We start from the raw sequence: 15,419 nt of genomic DNA, 5'->3' as shown, positions 1-15,419 counted from the left end.
GACCGCCCGCCGCAGCTGCCGCCCCGCGACCCGCTGTCGCAGCCCGGCTCGCGGACGCCCAGCCCCATGGCGCCGACGGCAGGGTCCCCCCAGCCCCGGGGCTGCACCCTCTCCACCTCTCCCGGGAAGCCCATGCCCACCACGCAGAGCTTCGCCTTGGACCCCAAGTACGCCACCCCCAAGGTGATCCAGGCGCAGGGCAAGGAGGGGCTGCGGGGGCCCTGCATCCTGCCCATCGTGAAGGATGGCAAGAAGGTCAGCAGCACCCACTACTACCTGCTGCCCGAGCGCCCGTCCTACCTGGACAAGTACGAAAAGTTCTTCAAGGTCGAGAGCCCCGAGGAGGCCCCGGCTGCGGCCCCGGCTCTGGCTCCAGCTCCTGCCCGCGTGGTCACCACCGCCACCGTGCGGCCCATGGTGCAGCAGCCGGACAGCCGGGCCAACTTCTCCTCCAACAACAGCAACCGGTGCACTGTGCGCACCTCCTGCAGCCACCAGAAGATCATCTACGACGGGGCTGACACCTTCCGGCCCTCCGACAAGATCCGCCTGGTGAGTCAGGCCGTGCAAGGGCGCTGAGGAGGGGGGATGTGGGCCGGTCGGAGCAGAGCCGCCCCCTAACCCAAGCCGCGAGGGGCTGGAAGACACCTGTCCCCTAGAGCCCCCAGGCTGCAGGAGCTGAGTGGGGTGGCAGGGCTGTGAGACCCCCAGAGAGCCCCTTCCCCTGCCTGTGCCTCAGTTTCCCCTGCACCATCCCTGGGGTTTCTCGCATGTGCCCTGGGGGCAGCCATGCAGAGCTACGTGCCAGGCCTGACCAGTCCAGGCGCCGTCTATACGAGTGCCAGCTCAGGGCCCCATCCTCCTTGAACCCGGCGCCGCGGGGAGCCACAGCCTGGGTGGGGGCAGACACGCCCGCCAGGATCGGCTGGTGCGACGGCATTCCCCGGCAGTGGCTCACTGCAGCTCCCTGACCTCCCTTCCCCTCAGTGGTGGCCTGGAGCCAAGCCCACAGGGCAGCCGCTGCCTCCAGGTGCCCTGGCAGCACTGGGAGAGCTGTGCCTGGAGCAGCTACCCCACTGCACAGACCCCTGTTCCTCCCTGGCTCCTTGCTCATATGCAGGGCAGAGGGGACAGGCATCAGCTCCGTTTCCCCAGCGCAGGCAGAGCGTGGCAGGCAGGAGCCTGACAGAGGCCTGGAGCCGGATCCCCGGCCCGCTGCCCCCCTGTCTGCCCCTTGTGCAGCAGCACTAGGCAGCAATGCCCTGGGCTGCCAGGTCCAGGCTTGTGCCAGAGGCAACAGGCTTCCCCCATGGCAGCTGGGCTGTGACCTGGGGAGACCACGTCACAGTGATGTCGGGGGTCCCTGGCGCTCTGTGCCACTCTGAGCTGAGGGGCTGCCTGCGTCCCGGGCTTGCTCCAGGTGCTGAGAGCGGGGGCCGCAGGGCTGCCCAGACCCAGGGCACATGCTCCACAGCTGCTGCTCAGCCCCAGGCCTTTTCCTGGGGCACCCCATGTCCCAGTGCCGGGCCCCCACTGCCCAACCCTCCCTGAAGCCAGGTGGGAGGAACTGGCCCGGGCAGCCCTGGGCCAGAGGCCAGGTGGGGAGCCGAGACCCCCAGCACTCAAGGGGGAGGCAGTGATGGCTGGGGGCAGAGAGGGGCTGAAATGAAATCCCCTGGCAGCACGGGGTTAAAGAGCAAGTGTTGGGGGAGAAGAGACAGCCCAGCCCCCTCCTTCCGCCCACCTTGAGTCATGGGATCCAGCTGGAAAGAAAGGGAAATTCCTGCCCCTGGGGCGGGGGTTGGGGGGTGTTTCAGTCCAGGCCTGGCTGGGTGATGGGTGCTCCCAATGCCTGGGTCCTTCCCCTCCGTCTCCCGGTGGGCAGCTGAGGGGAATGTGTGCAGGGTCCTGGGGGGGACACACTGGAGGCTGGAGATCTCCAGCCCGACGGGGGATGCCCACAAGGCTGGCATTGCAGGGGTTAATCCACCCTGTCTCCCAGAGGCTCTGGGCTTGCTGGGGGGCAGGTCCCAGCAAGCGCTGACACCCAGCTCTTGCCCATCACCCTTATAGCAAGCCTGGCATGCCTCAGCCCTGGGTCACCCACCCAGCGCTGGGGCTGGGGCCTGTCCAGGACCAGGAGTTGCCCACCTCTGAGCCCCCAGGCTATGCCCCTGGGATCGAGGAGTCCACACTGCAGCCACCTCTGTGGCATGGCGCAACCGCTGCTGCCAGCTAGACCAAGGAGGGGTGGGACTCCCAGATCCCTGCCACACATTACCTAATATCACGCAGTTCACCGGTCAGTCGCACAGTGAATGCAGACCGGCCCCACGTGCAAAGTCAGTATCACGCCCAAAAAATGGCTGTCCAGCTACAAAGTCAGTGCTTGAAAAAGTGCAACACCTTTGTAGCTGGTTTCTATCCAGCTTTCATTCGAAGGTGTGGCAGGGTCCTTGGGGACTGTGCGGGGTGTGGGATCAATGCCCCCTCCCCGGAGGGGCTGGGATGTGGGCAGTCAGGAGGCCACTGACAGTGCTAGGTTGGGGGCCCTGTTCTTCCATTGCTGCTCCCCTGGACGCGGGGGGGGCGTCCTGCTCCTCCCTAGTAGGTGCCAGGACCCGCAGCACCCCCTGCTGTCCCAGCCTGGGGTTGCAGCTGCTGTAGAGGCATGGAACAGCATGGCCCTGGCTTTAAAGGGGCAGTCACTCCCACTCTCTGGCTGGCGGCAGAGGAGGGAGAGCGGGCTGCGGGTCCGGACTCCTGGGTTGCACCTGGGACACTGAGGCAGGGAAGCCTCTTCCCTGGCAGGTCCTGGGCCATCTGCCCGATGTTCACAGACCCTCCAGCCTGTGCCCAGAGGCCGGGAAGATGGGCACATTAGACACTGCCCCATCCATACCTACCTCAGTTTCCCCCCTCTCCTTATTATCCTCTCCCACTTGTCCCATGGCCCCACGCCAAGCTCTGAGCTGAGGTCCTGGTGAGCTGGACTAGGCATTCACGAGGTGCGTCTGCCACAGGTCCAAGACACGGTGCACGGCGTGACGACCGAGGAGTGCCAGGCCGCCCTGCAGAGCCACGGCTGGAACGTCCAGCGCGCCATCCAGTACCTGAAGGTACCATATCCTCTGGGGTAGCGTGCAATGGTACTGGAGCCGTGGAGGGTATGGCTGGGGGTATGGCTCAGCTCCCTTGCAAGCTCATGCCCTTGGGTGCTGGGAATAGGGCTGGGAGGGTGCATCACACCACTCCCAGCTGACTCGGGTATGTCTGCCTGTCAGAGCCTCCCTGTTGGGTCCAGGCTGGGCTGGCATCGCTCCTCCCTGCCGCTGCTCAGACACCAGCTGCGGAGCCTGGGCCTGCCGTGGCTCGGATCTGTGCCCGAGACCCCAGTGCCATCCACTGACAGCCCGGGCCCTGTCGTTCACAGGTGGAGCAGCTCTTCTGCCTGGGGTTGAAGTCCCGAGTGGAGTGCCACAAGGTCCTGGAGATGTTCGACTGGAATCTGGAGCAGGCCAGCTCCCACCTGCTGGACCCCTACAGCACTGCCAGGCAGAAGTACGCAGCCCCCTGCCTCAGCCCCGCACCTCTGCACTGACTGCCCACAAGTGAGGGAGTCTCAGGCTCTGGCCCGTTCCCACCCACACCTCCATGTCGCACAGAAATGATGGGCGGCTGCTGCAGCCCTGGGCTGCTTGGTGGCCTCTGGACACAGCCACGGTGCAGGCCACGGGCCATATGGGCCACAGAGACTGACTGCCTCTGTCTGTGTGTGGTGGTTGTGAGGGTCAAGCCAGCCCCTGCTCTGCTGGGCAGGGTGAATGCACCCCTGGTCACCTCTCGGGTTGGGGGTGGAAAGGGCAGAGCCTGGCTCTGTGGCAGGGCACCGTGGGCACAGCTATTCTGTGCAGCTCCTAGCACCCCTGCCCGCAGCATGGGCTGGGCTCAGAGGCACGGGACAGGAGCCAGCTGCCAGGGGCCTGATCCTGTGAGGCCCCATGGAGGGTGCTGTGCCTCAGGATCAGGCCCGCATCTTACTCCCTGCTCACCCGCTGTCCTTCTGCAGGCGGTGACAGCAGCATGGGGAAGCCGAGGAGCCTGATGTGGAGTGGACGCTGCCCGAGATGCAGTCACGGGGTTGTCTGCACCCCACCCCCTGTGGGACCCGCTGCTGGACTCTGGATGGAGCCCCTGCCGACGTGGGAGAGGGCCCTGGGGCAGGGCAGAGCGGAGCGAGGGCCGGGGCCAGGACTGCCGAGGCGCCCTCTGGGCCCCGCTGAGCTATGCCCTGAGCCCGTGGTGGAATTGCTTTTGTAAAGAGAAATGTAATTTTAATATATACATCTCTATATCTATATAAATATTCTATTGGAGAGGAGCAGTCCATGGTGTGGCTGGCTCTGTGCATGGATCCTTCCTTCCTTGGAGCCAGCCCCTGTCCCAAGCATCACGTGGCACCGGGCCCCTTCACCTTCCAGCCCCTCCGGGGAGCTCAGCCTAGCGAGGCTTGCTTGGGGGTAAGGGCCAGGTGTGGCCAAGCCAGCACCACTTTGACCAAGAGAAACCCTAGCTTCCGGTTCAGTGCCCGGCCTGCTCCCTGCCCGTCTCAGCCCAGGTGCATGGTTCCTGCCCCAGCAGCCTTACGGCTCCAGTCCCATCCTCTTCCAGCCCAGTGCTCGATCCAAATTAACAGCCTCTCACCCAAGGGATGCAGCACCTCCGGGTACAGTCCAGGGATGGGATGGGGCCATCTCCCCAGGGTGGCTCCTTCAGCACCCATTCCCCTGCCTGGGGTCACGGGCGTTTGGCTGGGGTGCTCTTAGGGCACACAAGAAGCTGCCATGCCACATTGTTTTGTGGCACTGGCAGGGAGATGCCAGAGCTGCTGCCCGTCAGCCTCCTGACACATGGGGGTCCTGCCATGCATTCAAATGAAAGCTGGATAGAAGCCAGCTATCAAGCTGTCATGTTTTCAAGCACCAACTTTGTAGCTGGACAGCCATTTTTATGACCTGATAATGATTTTGCACATGCCGCTGGTCTACATTTATTGCGTGATTGACACATGAATTGCATTATATACTTAACATGTGGCAGGGACCTGGGAGTCTCCTCCAGTGTCCACCCCCCATGGAAGCAGGGCCAGAGGTCAGAGAGCGTAGGCAGTGACCCCTCAATCCCTGCCCACAACCCCCTGCAAGGGAGGCTGCACTATCCAAGCCAAGGTCTTACAACCTTGTTCTAGCCCTCATGGCAGCACCCCCTTGCCACTCCAGCCCCAGGGGTCCCCAAGGATATAACCAGGGCCCGGCGCCAGCTGTTTTAAGGCGCACAGCAAGGAGGGGAAAGAAGAAGCTGCCTTATGCTTGGTGGTCCACCCGCCTGGAAGCCAAAGGGAGGGTTTCCCAACCAGGGGCTGCAGCTTTCCCTGCCCCCTTCCAGGTTGTGTGGAGCTGCCGGCTGGTCAGCTACTGCAAAGGGACTGAACCTGAGTGGGCAGCCGGGGCCAACTGCCAGACTCGTGCTGCCCAGAGGCCAAGCCTCAAGTGACCCCCAGGTCCGCAGGGCACGACCTGGACAGAGCGCAGGGCCGGCACAAAGCCAAGGGCAGGGGACGGTGTGGTGAGGACCGTGTGGGGAGCTCCCTCCCTGGGCACACCAAGTGCCAGCCTGGAGAAAGCTCCCCGGGCCGCGCTGGAGAGGATGGGCCTGGACTGGCTCCTGGGAGGTGGAAAGAAGGACCTGCTGGAGCCAGAGCCCTCTGGGAAGATCTCCGTGAGTCCCTAGATCTGCCCTGAGCTCCTCGGGCCACATCACAAGGACCCAGAAACATCCCCCCAGGACCATGGAAGTGATGGCAGGGAGAGCAGCCAACCAGAGCCAGGTGAGCGTGTGCCCCCGGGATGATGCTGGGTAGCCCAGAAGCCATGATTTACCCCCAGGACTCCCGGGCTCCTTTCCCACCGGCCCTGGGCTGGTCCCCGTTTGGCAGGCATGCTTGGTACTGCCACCGGGGTGGGGAGGAGCAGAGCTGCCCTCCTGCTGCAGCTCAGCCCGGGCTCTTGGCTGGCTTGTGGGGAGCAGCTGCTCGTGCTGTGCTGGGCTCCCCCAGGTGCTTTTTCCCCCTCTGCAAGTCTCCAGCACGAGAGACTTGCACCAGCCTCTCCATCTCCAGTGACTGTCGTTTCCCTGGTGCCGGCAGGGCTGGGGCTGCACAAGGGTTGTGGCTCTGGGAAGTGGCTGCAGCGAGCAGTGCCCACGATCTCACAAGCCAGCGGGTCCCTGAGCTAACAGCGCCAGCCGGGCAGAGGGAAGAGCCCAGGGCACCAGGCTGAATGAATCCTTGCTCTAGCTTGTCGAGGAGCGGTGGGCCGGCCCATGCCGCTGAGCTGGTTTCTTGGCTGTGCAGCCCCTGACCCGACACCCCCAGGTGACAGCCAGCGAGAGGCCTCCCGGACACCTGGTTCTGCCCCAGCTCCGTTGCTGGCCCGTCGTGTGGCACCAGGGAACCTGCGCTGTGCCTCGAGTCTCGCGCGAGGGCGGTGCTGCATTGCTCACCCTGGCACGGCCCCAGCGCCGTGGCGTTTGCAGAGCGCATCGTGGTCCCCATCTGGGGGCTCCTCCGGATTCCTGCTAATCTCTCTCCACTCCCTCCGTGTGAACCACCCTGTCTCCTTGATAATGGTCTTGCTATTCCACTCCTCAAACTATCCTTTCTTCTACACATATCCTTTCCTCGGCTGCCTATTAGCCATTCCTGATAACGGCTCTCTTATTCCGTCGCCTGGCAGACTGGTTTTTAGCTCTGCTAGAAACCTGAACTCAGGTGAGGTCACGTTACTCCTGGTGCAGAAGGGACTGACAGTGAAGGACTGGAGGCATTTTCAAGACACCAAAGAAAGCTTGATTTTTGTCTGGGGAATCTGAATAAGAGGCGTACATTTACATATAATGATTACGGGGCAGAATATCCAGCCTACTTGGTTGTGGTTTGTTTTTAAATGTCATATATGAGCTAACAAACGAGAGCACTTGCCAGCAGTTACCTTGGTTTCTGCTTCGATGTTAAGCTGCATAATATTAGCGCCAGCCCCCTAGCACAGTATAAAGGTTTCCAGTTTCTCCTGAACTGGAGAAAAATAGGCATAGTGTTCATCACACCTTCCACACCCCCACTTTCAAAACCCTAGGTCTGCCCGTACCCAAAGCCCCTGGACCAGACCGCGTGTCACGGGGCAGAGCAGATCAATGAATTCCCTTTAGGGGTGAAACTCCTGTCTGGACAGATGCACAGCACCGGGGCTGGGCACCACCGCAGAAGAGGCTTACATGGGCCCGACCATGCTAAGAGCAGACTCCCCTAGGCCTGGCGTGCAGAAAGCTTGGAGATAGGGGAAGTGTGGAAATGCATCCCTCCAGGGGCAGCTCGCCACAGGCTGGGACCCCTCGGGGAAGGCCTGCTGGGGGGTCTGTGCTGCCAGGCACAGCGTCCCGGGTGCTCTTGCTCGCCTCGTTGCCCCTGTCCCATGCAGGAAGGGGTTATTGCCCTCCAAAAGGGAGAGTCACTGGGAGATAACATCACATTATGACTCACGCAGGCCCCCACTGCCCACCCAGGCGCGGGTTGTGCAACCAGCTCCCCGAGCCTGGGGAGGGGACGGGGCAGGGGGAGCTTGGAGAGGCTCCAAAGGGAGCAGGCGACGGGCCCGGGTGGGACGCCCAGAGCCAAGCACGGGCAGGTCCCTATGCAAGGCCTCCCAGACCGTCGTTGTGGCCTCTTGGGCTCTCTGAAGCCCGAGATTCGCACCTTCATTAGACTCCAGGCGTCCGTCATCATTAGACTCGCTGTTCGCTTTCACGACAGAAAAATACTAGAGCCCTTCCCGGGTTGCAAAGAGCTCCGGGCGAGCACAGCCAGGCGAGACGTTTCCCGTGCGCTCGATTCCTCCGAGTGTGTTTTGTGCAGATGTGTTGGCACATCTGCCAGCGCCGACACTGCGTGGCCCCCTTCAAAGGGCCTTGCGGCACCCTGGTCGAGAGCAACTGGGATAAGTCTTGGGGTGCAAGGCCCGTCGTCACCCCTTTCTTCCCGGTGCTGGGGTCTCCACAGTGTTGTCTCGAGGGCTCTTGTGCGCATGTGTTTGGGGGGCTGGATTCTCTAGCCCCATTGACCGGAAAACCCTGCCTTGTTCAGCGTCTGTTCCCTCAGGGGACGAATGATTGCGCAGCTGCATGCTGCTCTGCAAGCCAGGGCAAGCTAGCAGGGCCTGCCCCTGGCCAGTGGCACATCACTCATATGTGGTAGAGGAGCACGGGGAGATCAGGACCCCCCTCGTACCCATGAGACAGCCCCACCAGCGAGAGCTCACGGCCCCATGAGCTATGGCAGACAGTCCACTCTCCAGCCACGGGTGGGCACCGTGGTCTGCACTCGAGCCGGCTGCTCCAGGTTGTAGTTAAAGCACCATAACTAAGACTTTTTTTTTTTTTTGCAAAAATCTAGTTGGTCTGATAATAGATATTGCCTCTACCAGGAGTCCTGATTGCTTTTTTTCCCTCTAGACCAATACAGCTACAACCTGGACACCTGATAACTACAACTTGGAGCATGCCCACCTGCCACCCCAGGCAAACCCTCCCAGCCTTGGCACTTGCATTTCTGGAGGCAAGGGGTTAATTATTCCGTTCTCCTCTTGGGAGGGTAATATTAAACCAAAACTTTCAAGACCTAAAAGGCTGGTCAGCAAACCGTCCCCTCCAGGACGTGGTGGGGGGCACGAGTCCTGGCGAGCGAAGGTTGTTTGCTTTGGGAGGCCGGAGACGCGCCGGGGATGCGGTGTTCCCTCCCCAGGGTGTTTGCAACACGTAAGAGGCCCCACACCCATGCTTATGGCTGGTGATGGGTAGCCAGGAGAGCAGGGATGGAGATGGGGGCCAGGGTTTGTGGGCAACAAAACCCAGGGTACAGCGCTCCACTGGGGACGGGGGGTGAGTGAGAGCTGCAATAACCCCCGTGGCTACCACTCATTCCTCCACGTCTGGATCTGGCTGGCAAGAAGCCGCACAGGCTGGATCCAACTTTGCCGTGTTTGCATTGCGATGACAACAGCCCGTCTCTGTGCTTGGCCAGAATCGAAACTCCTCAGTTTTTGGCCAAGCAGATAGGAGCCTCTTTGGGTTTCCAAGCCTGGGCCTGCAAAAACGCCTGGTGAAAAACCTCCATTTTCAGCTGAAAATTCATTCCCCATCCAATTCAGTGGAGGAGGTTCAGCCAACCCGGGCTCTGCCGTGGTGCGGGGCAGCGGTGCCAACGCTGTGCTGGTGCCGGCTGGCTCTGACTATTGTATATACCTTATTGATTCACCCACCATGCGCTTGAAGGGCTGCCATCAAGAGGAAGGCACCTTGTCTCTCGTGCCACGGAGAGCCCAGTGGCTTGAAGGTGCAGCAAAGCGGGTTTAGATTGGCACAGTGTTTCCCGTGATCCAATGCTCCAAAGCCGGAGGGTCTCGTCCCTCTGCTCAGGGTCAGACCAATGCTACATTTGGGGTCACGAGGGAGTTTTACCCCATGAACAGATTGGTATGGACTTGGGCAGGGGCGGGGGGGGGGTTCTTCCTCTGTAGTGGGGGCACAGCCTTTGCCTGGCATCTCTGGGGTGTGTATTAACAACCTTTACAGAAGCAGGACGCTGGCTGCCGCGGCCCCCCTGCTTTCCCCGCAGCAGGGTCGGGTGTGAGGTCTGTGCCGTATTATGGTAGTTTTACAAAGAGGCTGGATGACGGATTTGTCTGGGCCGGTTGCACAGGGCCGATCCTGCCCCGGGCAGGGGTTGGACTAGAGGTCACCTCTGCAGGTCCCTTCCAGCCCCACTTCTGCAGGATGCTGTAGTCTTTGCTCTGGTACCTGACTGCCTCTAGACCCCAGGGGAAACCCTGCCTCCGTGAGCCCATGTCAGGAAGGGCTTACACCCTGTTGTGTGCAGGCACGTGAGATGCGACGCTCTCTGCAGCGTAGGGTCCCACCAGTACCCCCATCACCCCATCCCACCAGGGCAGTCACGAGCCCCCCAGAGTGTGCTAGAAGTGGCTTTTCAGTGACAGCCTCTACTATTTTTTTTTTTTTTTGGCATTTCCCCCGCTGTTTCGGAGGCCAGCGTGCTTCTGGAGGTCAAGGCTGCTTTTTCCCGCAAGTAGCTTGCTGTGACCACGCCATCTCCCGACTTGAATCATAGCCACTGCTGAAGGGTCTGTGAGCTTTAGGTTTTGCTGGCCTCATGCCCACATCTTTTGGGAAAGCAGCGGGAGCTGCATTCCCTCACTCACAGGGGGAGAAGGCCTATATGGGGCACTGGGCCAGATGGGTTAATTTAGGCAAGAGCTAAGTGCCCCATATAGCCCCTTCCCTCCACTCCTCTGTCTCCCTTCAGCTCATGCTCTTTCCTCTCTTAGCTGTTGTAAGGAACATGGCCAAGGCGTCCTCCACCCCCTCTTTAAGCCCACGGGAGCTTCTGAACATCAACCCATCCGTTCAGGTCTGTCCAGCGTGTCTTTCCGCGTTGGGCTGCTTTGTCCTAAATCCAACTTTGGGGGGAGAGGGGCAGGGGGGCTGCGGCAGCATCGTCTACAAAGAGCAGCTATAAAGTCCCGCGCTTGCTGCCCTCTAAGACCTGTTGTGGTTTAGCGACAAGCCCTCGTCAGCCGGGGCTGGGCTACAGGAAGTGGCCATCCTGGGGCAGAGCTGGATTTGCTGGCAGTGGCAATGAGCTGTTATCATCTGGAGCAAAGTGCGGATTTGCGACATAAGCTGATCTTATTAAGTGACAAGCACTCCGACGTCTATGGCTAGGAGCAGTCGTTGCATTTGTCCCCAGACATGTTGTGCCTGCATTTGTCCCAGAACAGAAATGTCCTGGGATTAGCGCGTACACACGTCGTCCCTCTGGTTGGGGTTTAGTGAGTGGCTGATGGCACTGCCACTTTTCTGCCATTATTTCAGTCATGCAAGATGGGGATAACGGTACAGACACACTTCACAATGTCCTGGGACAAACCACTGGCCTTCTTACCCACCTCTTTAGGATTTATCCCAAGACAATGGACATGGGCATCTAAATGGTTGCACTTTGCCCTGGGGTAAAATGGTTGATGCTGGGATAAAAGAGACCTCTGCTTGTAGCCTATGAATAGACCCAGGCCCAGCTGCAGACAGGAGAGAGGTTTATCCGCGGCAGGGCTGCGAGGAAGCACTGCCCGTTTGCCACGAAAGGTGCCTTTGCCCTTCTACATTGCAGCGGGGTGCAGAAGAGCCCCGAGACCTCAGGCTAGCAGCGGATCTAGCAGAAAGGCCATTTCAGTTGCATTTCCACCCAAATCTGTTGGGAGGGCCTGCTCCTGCACGACTGCCCATGCAACGCTGCATCCCTCTGGGCCAATGTCCAGGGGATCCCTGTGGGCTGGCACAGTGCCAGTGTAGCAGCTCTTGCTTTTAGCTGTAGTGGCCTCCTGCTTTGATTCCCCCAAGACGTGGCTGTTGCACAACTTGGGACCATCCCAAGAGCTCCGAGCCCAGCGAGGCCTTGGCGGGGTAGTGGAAATCCAGGCTCAGATCCAGCTGCCTGCTTGTCGCTAGCCGAAATGAAGCGTTTCGGGTCGTCCGAATCAGAGCACGAAGTGGCCCGTGATCTGGCTCTTGCATACAGCTGTCCTACGTCGGTGATCTTTTTCTGATCCCTCCGACCTTTACAGACTCAGGTTGAGAGGCTGCCTTTTGAAAACCAAAATTTCCAGCCAGTCAAACCCACAGTGGAGTCCCCTGAGTGCCTGGTTTCTAACACAGATGAACTTGGCTGTAATGGTGACGTGATGCATGGGAGCACTCGTCTGAGGAATGACTTGCTAGCCACTTTGATGCCTTTTATTCCACTGGCTCATCCTGCGACACCAGGCTATTATCAAAACAGCAAGGAATTATTGAAGGGCAGAAAAGGGTTGGATGTAAGGTTTTTCTCCGTGTTTTCAAGGAATATAATTGCCATGAAATGATTTGTTCTGGAATAATGATTGTGTAAAGAAGACAGCTGCCGCTGCTGCTTTGTGCTAGGTATTTTTGCATAGATGTTAGGGGCTGGAAGGGACCTCAAGATATCCTCAGGTCCCACTCTTTACCATCAGGTCCTACTCTTTCCTCCCAGAGAATCACTGGTTTAAAATGAGGATTTTTTTTACGCTGCCTTTAGCCTGAGAGAATGATTTCTTCTCAGAGCAAGTTCAAAATTGATGAACTTGTCCCTTGCAGAGATTTACCACTCGTTAATATTTGCCATGAATAGTGCTATGTACCATGTGGGCAGCAATTAGTCTCCAGCCAGTCAACCGTACAGGTTCGACTGATGTCATTCATTATGGGGGGCAAAAAAGCATAAAGAAATCACAAAAACTTTGCCTGATGAATTCCTTGAGTGGCCTGAATGCACCCCCAGCAGCGTAATCCCTTCGGCACAGCCAAGGGCAAGACAAAGTCCCACGCCTTTCTACAAGACGTCCACATCCCAATTCTGCTCCCCTGCATCCCGGGTTTAGGTACCAGGGTGCCTGGTCCCGTACACACAAGCATCTTGAAAACCACCCAGCAGCACGTGCCTGGGTGCAAAGACACAGCCTTTATTGCCTTTGCCCCTGTCCTCTGCTGGGCTGTGGCTGCACCAGCTTTGATCCGGCCAGTACACGCACGGTATAGAGCAGGAGCCAGAGCCGGTGGCTCGGCTCCTAGCATCTCTCTATGCACGTGGCTTGCACCCTTCTCCACCAGTGAAAACCCTAGCGCCGGTTCTTCACCCCAGACAGAAACCTGTTCTCGAGGGGCTGCTTTCATCCCTTATCCACGCACGGTCCTAGCACGCAATACAGGATGCTGACTCTTCTCCAGAGACTTTATTGACAGAAAGTGATTTTTTTTTTTTTTTTTTGGACAGGGCAAATGCCCTCTTACAAAGACCCCGCTGATTCCCCCACCCTCCGCCAGCCTCGCAGGCTTTGAGAACTGGGATCAGGTGTGTGCTAGCACGCTCCGCGGAGATTTCAGTCAAGCCGTGGGACGCTCTAATCCCGAATCTGTCGGTGGCTGTTTTGTAAAGCAAGAAGTATCGAGAGAGCAGCGACGAAAGGCATCTTTCCCCTTCGTCAGCAGGCCGCATCAATGCCACAAGAATATGTGAATGTGAGCAAAAGCATCACGGTTGTCATCCCACGCGCTGCTGCTCATGCCGAGTCAGGTAAGCGATGCAGGGGACCCCAGTACTGCGGGACGTATTACTGGGATCCTAATGAAGCAGAAACCCTTATCTAGGCTTGACAAATGGGTCAATTGGCCAGTCAAGTGTTGTCCATTGAGTGCTCAATTGACTGCATCTTTTTGACCGGTCAAAGATTATAGCAATTTTTACCCAAAAACAACATTGTTTTTGTAGTTTTCTTGACATAAATATGGTTTTGACACACCTCTGAAGGGAAAAGTTGTGCTTTTTCTGTGTGTTATTTGGACCTATTGGCAATTTTTTATTTTTTTTTTACAACTTTCAATTGATATTTGACTGGTCAACTACCCAACCCTGCCCTTACCTAGAGGGCCAGGAGCTCTGCATCCCTGCATGGGGGGAAGCCAGGAGAGCTCTCCTTGGAGACAGGCTGGTTGAAGGTCTTCCCAGAAGAGCACGCCCTTCCCCAGGAGAGGAAACGTGCTCTGCAGCTTGCAAGGACCTGCCTACTTCCCAAATGCAGCAGGAGCCGACCCAGCTGGAGCAGGAACGAATAGGGTTTGTAGCAGCAGAAGGGAACGCTTGCTAGTTAGCCTTTGACGGAGAAACTGAGGTCCCACGAGAAGAAGAAATACATCATTGCTTTTTCACATGAATCCAAGGGATGTTTCGGAAAGACCTGCGAAGAGCGTTCATCTCTGCCAACGCTACCACGGTCCTGGAGCGAGACGTACGCTCTTGAGTAAAATGTATCATGGAGATTACTGGCAAAGTCGGGTCAAACAAATTTCACGCACAATGGGTTGAGAAACAGCTGGCAACAGAGAGATGTTGGATGCGACTGAGCCCTTGAAGGATGGTCGGGTCCTGGCTTAGTTGGACTTCCTTGTTCTATGATCTAAAGGGAAGAAAAGACGACGTATGAGCACTTGCTGGTAAAGATATGTCAATGGGTGCAGTGGGGCTTATGAGAAGTAGGTGGCTCTGCAATAACAGGGCAGTTACTGGTTTGGTCCCCAGACCATATAAAGTATTGCAAATGCCAGATCAACGCCCTCTTTCACATAGAGCCTCAGCCCATTCGATCAGACGTGTGAAGAGGCTGGATCGCGATCAGCAAGGGACAGCAATGCAAGGATACAAACCCAACTCATTCTCCCACCCCAAGAGATGAACCATGCCCATGCTGCTACCACTGGGTCCGGGGCACGCAGGAAGGCAGAGAGAGCCCTCTCTCAGGCAGGGAGCAAGGAGCAGGGAACGGCATGCAGAGATCACCCCTTCCCAGCACGTGCTCACTTCTTTTCCTTTTCTCCGAGCGGCTGCCCAACTCTTCTGAGGATGTTTCTGCCGGTTCTACAAGAGAACAAATAATGCTCTTTACTCTTATCCCAACTCCACGTTCTCCTGTTGTTGCAGATCATTGATCAGATGAGAAGAAAACCAGCAATTCCTATGCCGTGCGGTACATTGCATCTGAACATGCCTCCATCCCACCCACTGTCTTGTCTCCAGCACTATCACCGCCAGGAGACATGCAACACTGAGAGCAGACCCTTGGGCGCTAGCTTCCAAGGGGGGAACTCCTCCCTGCAGTATTTGAGAGACGTGTAGGCCCCAGGCTGGCACCTGCACAAAGGTGCAGCTCCCCACCGCTCTACTTTGGGTTTTACAGCCGTCCTGAGTGCAAATGGCCCAACAGGTGCTCAAGCACGGTTCAATGGGGTCTGCATGGACATGGGTCCATGGGTCTCCAGATGCTCAAGTACGGTTCAATGGGGTCTGCATGGACGTGGGTCCATGGGTCTCCAGATGCTCAAGCACGGTTCAATGGGGTCTGCATGGACATAGGTCCATGGGTCTCCAGATGCTCAAGCACAGTTCATTCTCCCACCCCAAGAGATGAACCATGCCTATGCTGCTACCACTGGGTCCGGGGCACCCAGGAGGGCAGAGAGAGCCCTCTCTCAGGCAGGGAGCAAGGAGCAGGGAACGGCATGCAGAGATCACCCCTTCCCAGCACGTGCTCACTTCTTTTCCTTTTCTCCGAGCGGCTGCCCAACTCTTCTGAGGATGTTTCTGCCGGTTCTACAAGAGAACAAATAATGCTCTTTACTCTTATCCCAACTCCACGTTCTCCTGTTGTTGCAGATCATTGATC

At 58.2% G+C, this 15,419-nt stretch overlaps 2 protein-coding genes across 8 annotated transcripts in view; one reads left to right on the top strand and one right to left on the bottom strand.

Annotated features, from left to right (window-relative positions):
• TNK2 (tyrosine kinase non receptor 2) overlaps positions 1 to 4,384 on the top strand; it is a 52,050-nt gene extending 47,666 nt beyond the window's left edge. For 3 of the 4 annotated variants that reach the window (XM_019503454.1, XM_019503452.1, XM_019503455.1), the window contains 4 exons: positions 1 to 552; positions 3,024 to 3,119; positions 3,434 to 3,561; positions 4,070 to 4,384. In XM_019503454.1, the coding sequence (XP_019358999.1) occupies positions 1 to 552; positions 3,024 to 3,119; positions 3,434 to 3,561; positions 4,070 to 4,076 (783 nt within the window). In that variant the 3' untranslated portion in view covers positions 4,077 to 4,384. The remainder of the gene's footprint in view (positions 553 to 3,023; positions 3,120 to 3,433; positions 3,562 to 4,069) is intronic. The other variant, XM_019503456.1, reaches the window with a different exon arrangement.
• Positions 4,385 to 13,538: 9,154 nt separating this feature from the next.
• MUC4 (mucin 4, cell surface associated) overlaps positions 13,539 to 15,419 on the bottom strand; it is a 20,360-nt gene continuing 18,479 nt past the window's right edge. For 3 of the 4 annotated variants that reach the window (XM_019503448.1, XM_019503451.1, XM_019503449.1), the window contains 3 exons: positions 15,290 to 15,346; positions 14,558 to 14,614; positions 13,539 to 14,156 (listed from right to left, as the gene is read on the bottom strand). In XM_019503448.1, the coding sequence (XP_019358993.1) occupies positions 14,131 to 14,156; positions 14,558 to 14,614; positions 15,290 to 15,346 (140 nt within the window). In that variant the 3' untranslated portion in view covers positions 13,539 to 14,130. The remainder of the gene's footprint in view (positions 14,157 to 14,557; positions 14,615 to 15,289; positions 15,347 to 15,419) is intronic. The other variant, XM_019503450.1, reaches the window with a different exon arrangement.

The sequence above is a fragment of the Gavialis gangeticus genome, unplaced genomic scaffold (assembly GCF_001723915.1).
Source record: "Gavialis gangeticus isolate Ggan-Ray unplaced genomic scaffold, GavGan_comp1, whole genome shotgun sequence".
NCBI lineage: Eukaryota > Metazoa > Chordata > Crocodylia > Gavialidae > Gavialis > Gavialis gangeticus.
Note: the sequence above shows the minus strand (reverse complement) of the source record. Positions and strands in the feature narration are given on the sequence as shown.